This window comes from Gekko japonicus, unplaced genomic scaffold (assembly GCF_001447785.1).
Source record: "Gekko japonicus isolate JY-2015 unplaced genomic scaffold, Gekko_japonicus_V1.1 scaffold1360, whole genome shotgun sequence".
Lineage (NCBI taxonomy): Eukaryota > Metazoa > Chordata > Lepidosauria > Squamata > Gekkonidae > Gekko > Gekko japonicus.
Genome location: NW_015165281.1, coordinates 169,952 through 177,598, shown reverse-complemented (window position 1 = coordinate 177,598; position 7,647 = coordinate 169,952). Strand labels below are relative to the sequence as shown.

Genomic DNA, 7,647 nt, shown 5'->3' with positions numbered 1-7,647 from the left:
GCGGGCACATGCAACAAGCCCCACCCCCTGCTCCCAGCAGCCCTCAGTCAGAGCAGAGTGCAGGGGGTTGGACTAGATGACCTGCAAGGTCCCTTCCAACTCTAATAATCTATGATTCTATGATTCTAAGAAGCAGCCAGGTAAACTGCAGAGCACCCCCCCCCCGGTCCAAAACAGTTCTGTGGCACCTTTAAGACCAAGATTTATTCAGGTACAAGCTCTCCCTCCTCTGCGAGGAAGGATCTGCACGCCCCCCCCCCCCAATAGCTAGCAATCCAAAACAGTCCAGTGGAGCCTGAGCGGTGGGTGTTGCCTTCTGACACACTTCCGGTGATGTCAGGGGGTGTGGCATATGCAAATAGGTTATGCTAATGAGCTCCTGCATCTCTTTTTCTACGAAATGACCCCTGGTAGGACTCAAAATGCGCCACCAGAAGGTACGACTGGAGCTCCCCAGATTTCTCTCTGCTCGTTCTGCAAGACCTTTTAAGGACGCAGGGAGATTGTGGGCTCTGAGCCAACGGAGTCCAGAGCAGTGTGTCCCTCTGAGCTGAGTCAGTGTGAGCTAGCTCAGTTTTTTAGCCGCCTGCTCTCACATTTTTGTCTCAGTTCGGGAAGGAGGGCTCCAGAGCAAACTAATTTATACAGTGGCCAAATCGCTCACCCACAGCTTTAATGCTAGTAGCTCACAAAGTAGAATTTTTGCTCACAGCTTAGAGGGAGCACTGGTCCAGAGAAGAGCTTTCAGCGGTATAGAGCTCAGGCAAGTTCTAGCATCTACTTGTGGAATCTTTAAACTTCCACCAACGGCTTCATCGCACAGCAGAGAATAACGATGCTAGTTAGGGACCACGGAAAAAAGGAACCCCCAGTCACCTGCAAAGAGTCCGCGGGTGCCGGATTCCGCCCGGATCCTTCTCATGAGCAGCCAGGTGGAGGATTTGGAAGCTGTAACTGGGTGAGAAGATAAAGGGCAAGCAGTTACTTCTATGAAGCATTTGTTTCCTGTTTCTCCTTCAGCACGAAAGAGCTTGTAAGCAACACATTAGAAAACAACGTTCAGTTAATGGAACCCCTAAAGATACATTTTAACTGTGATCCTTTTAAAAATCCTGCTCAGGAATAATATGACAGGCCTGTCATTAAAAAAAAAAGAGAGGGCAATTTGAACTTTTGACAGGTAATTTGAACAAATTACCTCCATCAGCTAAACGCTAGCCTGTTAGACCACTTTGAAGTGGCCTTTGCATTTCTAAGATACCATCTCCCCTTTCACCAGACTTCTTCACCCAAAGAGTGATGAAGACATGGCATTCACTGCCACAGGAGGTGGCGGCAGCTACAAGCATGGACGGCTTCAAGAGGGAACTGGATAAGCATATGGAGCAGAGGTCCATCAGCGGCCATTAGCCACAAGGTATAGACAGGAACTCTCAGTCTGGGGCCAGGGATGCTCTGTATTCTTGGTGCCAGGGGGGGGGGCAACAGTGGGAGGGCTTCTAGTGTCCTGGCCCCACTGCTGGACCTCCTGATGGCACCTGGTATTTTTGGCCACTGTGTGACACAGAGTGTTGGACTGGATAGGCCACTGACCTGATCCAACATGGCTTCTCTTATCTTCTTAGGAGCAGAAGTCCATCAGTGGCTATTAGCCACAAGGTATAGATAGGAACTCGCAGTCTGGGGCAAGTGATGCTCCGTGTTCTTGGTGCTTGGGGGGGCAACAGTGGGAGGGCTCGTAGTGTCCTGGCCCCACTGCTGGACCTCCTGATGGCACCTGGTATTTTTGGCCACTGTGTGACACAGAGTGTTGGACTGGAAGGGCCATTGGCCTGATCCAACATGGCTTCTCTTATCTTCTAAGGAGCAGAAGTCCATCAGTGGCCATTAGCCACAAGGTATAGACAGGAACTCTCAGTCTGGGGCAAGGGGTGCTCCGTGTTCTTGGTGCTTGGTGGGGCAACAGTGGGAGGGCTCCTAGTGTCCTGGCCCCACTGCTGGACCTCCTGATGGCACCTGGTGTTTTTGGCCACTGTGTGACACAGAGTGTTGGACTGGAAGGGCCATTGGTCTGATCCCACATTGGCTTCCATTCTGTTCTTATGTTCAGACTGAATCTGTCCAGGCTTAAGTCTGTTTTCTCACTAGCAAGCAAGCTCCTGTTAGGTTCTTCTGTTAATTATTTTTGTTAAAAAAAAAAAAAAGGCCGCTTACAAACAGCGAGCTACTGAAGAGGAGGACACACAAAGGGAGCGCCTGTACCTATGCAGAGGCTGACACGGGAATTGTTTCTATCCCTCTGTACCATGCCAGGGGCCCCCAACCTTTTCGAGCCCACGGGCACATTTGTAATTCTGACACGGCAGGCTGGGCGCAGCAACAAAATGGCCGCCGCGACAAAATGGCCGCCATGCCCTACCTTCAGTCACCCAGTGCAGATCCTTGTGCTATTGCGGCAGCTGCTGCCGCAGCAATGTTTTAAATGATTTGCACGGCCAATCAAACCTCCAGTAGCCTTGCCGGGCAAAAGCCCTGCACGGCCCCACCCACTTCCTAAAGACACCTGGTGGCCGCCAGAAAGATTTTCGGTGGGCACCACCGTGTTGGGGACCCCTGTACTAAGCACTGTTTCGCCTCACATCCCTTTCGCAACCCTTTTCCACTACAGAGAAGAGGAGGAGGAGGAGGAGATTGGATTTATACCCCGCCCTTCACTACCCAAAGGAGTCTCAGAGCAGCTTACAAACTCCTTTCCCCTTCCCCTCCCCACAACAGACACCGTGTGAGGTAGGCGGGGCTGAGAGAGCTCTTTCAAGGACCGCTCTTGAGAGAACAGCTCTTATCAGAAGAACTATGGCTTGCCCAAGGTCATCCAGCAGCTGCAAGTGGAGGAGTGGGGAATCAAATCCGGTTCTCCCAGACTAGCGCACTTAACCACTACACCAAACTGCGAGGTCACCATAAGCCGGCTGCGACTTGACAGTAACAACAAACAGGACGCATAGGAAGAGCTTTGACCAAGTGAAGTACACTAGCAGTATAAACACAGGTTCTCCCCAGCCCACCTTGTTTCGTCTACTCAGCTGAATTCCTACGCCCTGCAGGAAGACCGACTCCTTTTCTGTATGTGCACAAGATGGAACATGTTGTGTCTGTCTGCTGCTACACTGGATATGAAACAGGCCTTTCCCTTTATGGGGTAGACTAACTTGCTGTTTGCCATTCATGGGCTAAATAGGAATACGTGGGTGAAACTGCCCCACAGAGCTGAGACGGCTATGCCATGTGCTTCCCCATGCATCTTCACTAGCCAGGTATGGGCCGGTAGCAGAGATGCATCCCTGTAGGAACAGAAACCGTTTTCCGTTCTAGAAGGAAACTGGGACACATTGCACTGGGAAAGGACTTTCCAACTGTCTGGGAGGGCCCAATAAGCCCCAAGACTAGGGCTGTCCTCTCCTCTCCTGGCCGTGAGCACAACTTTGTTGCTGCCTTCAGCCCAGGTACCCGGCTTCTCCTTCTTGGCATCACTGCTTTTCTGCATTGCCTGCTATGGACTGCTTACCGCGACCCTGAGCAAAACCAAGCCAGCCAAAGGGTTAAACCCTATTCGTTCCCCTGCTTCATCCTGCCCTCCTCATGGCAGTCCTCATCCCACCCGGCTTTGGTCCATGTCATCCTGTGAGCCATTTGGGGGGTGGGATCAAAAGGGCTCCCTCCCCCCTCTGTTGCCAGGGGAAAAGCAGGTGGGGATGCACCCCACCGACCACTGCCCAGGCTTTGGCCAGTTGCCTTCTCCCCCCCCGGTTGTCGGTCTGCCTTCTTACCTTGGAGCGTCTCCATGTTGCCCAGCTCGATCTGCCTCTGGGTTTTGACCACGTCAAAGGGCAGCGTCAGGACAGCGGCCACCTGGGGGAGAGGAGGGGTCGTCAGGCACCACCACCACCCCCGGCTGCAGCCGCCGCCAGTGACGGGCCACTCGGACTCATTTGGGTGGGGAGGGAAGAAAGAGCCGCCCTCCACCGGGCGCTACAGCTTAGAACCAGAATACGCCCGAAACTCGCGGGCACTCAATGAAGTCGGCGGGCGATAGATTGAGGAAGGACAAAAGGAAGCACAGTGAGAAATTAAAGGGTGGGATTTACGGCCAGTGGACGGGCTGATGGCCATAGGCACAGGTGTCTCTGAAAGGGAATTAGAACAGATCCACGGAGGAGAGGAATAAAGGGGGGGTTTTTTGGCCATCAAATCGCAAAATGACCCACGATGACCCCGCGTGGTTTTCAAGGGAAGAGATGCTCAGAGGTGGTTGGCCACCCCCTGCCTCCACAGCGAGACTCCAGTATTCCTTGGAGGTCTCCCATCCAAACATTTGCCAGAGCTGGCCCTGGTTAGCTTCCAAGATCTGATGAGACTGACCCGGGCTATCCAGGTCAGGGCAAACAGAACTCCACAGAGAGAGGCAATAAAACCTCTTGAGTCCCACTGCTGGAAGACAATATCAGGAGAAGGCCTCAGCCTGTAGGCCAGGGGTGTCAGACCTACGGCCCACGGGCCGGAACCGGCCCCATCCAGACCTTTAATTGGGCCCAGGAGTGAGGCTATCTTTTCTTCCTCTCCCCCCGCCCACCCTCACTGTTCTGAGCTTGAGTTGCCTTGGAATATAGAGAGCAGATGGGCGGGGCAGTCTCTGAGAGCGGGAAGCAGAGGGCAGGGCTGCCAAACTCCCCAGTCACCTCTCCCAGCCTCCATAGTCCTCCTCGCAGGTAGGATCTTGGGGGGGAGGGAGTCCTTCCACTGTGATCCTTGTGCTTCCTTTTTATTTTAAAAATTGCTTTGCAAAACCCCACTTTACAGTTTAAGCAGGCATGCTTTAAAAGTGTGGGGGGAAGGTTTGGGACAAGCCAGGGTTAAAATATAGAGTTCTGCAAACTCAAGGGACTCCAGTTTTGCAGAGAAATATTAGTTTTAACACACACACACACACACACACACCTTCCTAATGTGGAGCTTCAAAGGAATAATAGCAGAACAAGTGCTGAAGAGGACACCCAAAATGATTGTCTCAAACCACCCTGTAAAACCTCCCCTGAGATCCTGGAGAGCCCCTGCCACTCTGAGTAGACTGGGAGGGCAGGGGAAGGCTCGCAACGCTCAGACATCTCGTGTTCTTCCCCTGGGTCCTAGGCTCAGACCATTGATATTTGTAGTTTATATTTTTTTTTGGGGGGGGGGGAGGTTTGAGACTAACCACAGTTAAAATATAGAGTTCTGCAAACTCAAGGAACTTCAGTTTTGCAGAGAAATGTTAGTTTTACACACCCTCCTAACGTAGGGCTCTAATGGAATAGCTGCTATAATACCTTTAACTGTGTTTGTCTGTGTCCCTTATCAAGTTTATATTTCTGCTACCTGATGTTACATTTTATGACACACACGGCCTGGTCCGACAAAATCCAATTCACGTCAGATCCGGCCCTTAAAAGAAATGAGTTAGACACCCCTGCCCTAGGCCCTGTTTGTTTCTGCTTCCGGAGGAACTGGGCTGGCCACTGAGTGAAGCAGAATGCCGGACCAGATGGACCAGTGGTCTAACCCAGCAGGGCGACTCATGTACAGCATGCTGGGAGCGGGGAGGAGAGGAGAGATTAGTGCTGACAAATTAGAAGCAGTAAAAACTGACTCAGTTAAAAAAGGCACGCCGTATCTCTTTACAATTATATTAAGTAGCTAAAAGATTTACCAGTAAAACACAAGAGCCATACAAGCTTGGCATTCCACAGTGGAATAAACAGAAAAAACTGGGAAAGGGACAGTTTTCACGGCTTTCTGGGTGCAGAAACTGGGCTGCCCGAGAGGGCTCCCTTGGTCAGAGAGTCAGAGACTGAAAGCATCCCTCATTCCAGAGGCTCTTCTCTCAAGGCCCTATGGGAGGTCTGCAAAGCTCTCACCATGCCAGAGATGCCGCCGGCTGCAAAGCTGACCATGAACGTGGCCTCCTGGAGATGGAACCAGCTGCACAGCCAGGCTTTCGCCAGCTCGTAGTTGTACCAGTACAGAGCTGTGGAGAAAGAAGAGGCAGCGATACATCAGAAGAACACGGGGACGGATGCCGAGCAGCAGAAGCGTGCTATGTTTCCTTCAGGCAGTGGGTTAAGTGGGGTCACTTGCTAGGTTTGCCGCTCTTCTATCCGGGGGGATTCTATGAGCAACACTCTTCACCCAGGCAAGCAGCTCCGGAGGCGTTCTACCTAGCCAAGGCAGAAACAAACTGTGTTGCCAAGGTGAAGAGTGGTCCTTACAATACGGGATCATCTGAAGAGTGTTGCAGTCGTCAAGAGAGCGAAGAGGAGATTGGATTTATAACCCGCCCTTCACCACCTGAAGAAGTCTCAGGGCGGCTTACAATCCCCTTTCCCTTCCCCTCCCCACAACAGACACCCTGTGAGGTCGGTGGGGCTGAGAGAGCTCTTTCGGGGACTGCCCTTGAGAGAACTTGCGACTGACCCAAGGTCACACCAGCAGCTGCATGTGGAGGAGCGGGAAATCAGACCCGGTTCTCCCAGATAAGAGTCCGCGCTCCTAACCCCTACACCAAACTGGCTCTCAAGAGAGAAGAATGGTGCAAATAACCAGAGGGGCCTCTGAAGGCCCACGTGCCTCAATGCCCCTGCCAAGATCTGCGACAGTCAGAGGTACGCCCGGTTCCTTCTTAAGAGATCTCAAGGTGGTGGTCCCAGACAGCCTTGCAGGGATCGAGGCAAACTGTTTTTGGACGCACTCTTATGCATGTGCCTAACAGGTATGAAGTGTGCATCTTCGTATCCAGCCACGTGATGCTCTGTTCATAGATAAGCCAGTGGAAGGACGTTCCAGACTAAATTTTCCAGTAATGGGAGGCGTACAGTAATTTCAAGCAGAAACCAAGGGGGAAAAAACACTGAACCTAACAATGAACTCCAAAACCAAGCAAAGGTTAGTGAAAAGGAGGGCCAATATTAAAACCTTTCCATAAAAAATAAAAAGAGGTACATGTATTTATTAATAATAACAAATTTTAAAACATATATAGAGGCCCATCTACAACCAATGTATATAAAAATATAACAATATCAAGGGCTTACAAAGTTGACCTTACGTGTTTCGGCCAAATAGGCCTTCCTCAGAGGTCATACATATGTGGCAAGATGGTTAATAATTATATTCACATAAACACAATCAGAAATATACACAAAGTATAGATTCAATGAGGACCATAAAGTAAATTGTTCAAAAGTAAAATCACCAGGCACAAGGCAAATATGCACATAAGACCTTTAAAGTGCAAAATTTCCTTCTTTGATTGTGTTGCCACAGCATTTTTTACTTATGAATGCTGTGGCAACACAATCAAAGGAGGAAATTTTTGGACCACAAGTTTATAATCACTGGGCTAGTGATTGCACTTTAAAGGTCTTATGGGCATATCTGCCTTGTGCCTGGTGATTTTACTTTTGAACAATTTACTTTATGGTCCTCATTGAATCTATACTTCGTATATATTTCTGACTGTGTTTATGTGAGTACAGTAATTTCAGCCAATCCCCCCTCTTCCTGCTTCAGACCCCCCCCCCCCCCCCCCCCCCCTCCTCTGACCCTGCTCGTGCC

The 7,647-nt window shown here is 50.8% G+C and overlaps 1 protein-coding gene across 2 annotated transcripts in view; it reads right to left on the bottom strand.

The window, feature by feature from the left end:
• Nucleotides 1-7,647, bottom strand: part of LOC107109641 (solute carrier family 25 member 39-like) — a 54,206-nt gene that overhangs the window by 628 nt on the left and 45,931 nt on the right. For both annotated transcript variants that reach the window (XM_015410313.1, XM_015410314.1), the window contains 3 exons: nucleotides 5,952-6,061; nucleotides 3,828-3,909; nucleotides 877-954 (listed from right to left, as the gene is read on the bottom strand). In XM_015410313.1, coding sequence (XP_015265799.1) covers nucleotides 877-954; nucleotides 3,828-3,909; nucleotides 5,952-6,061 — 270 coding nt within the window. The remainder of the gene's footprint in view (nucleotides 1-876; nucleotides 955-3,827; nucleotides 3,910-5,951; nucleotides 6,062-7,647) is intronic.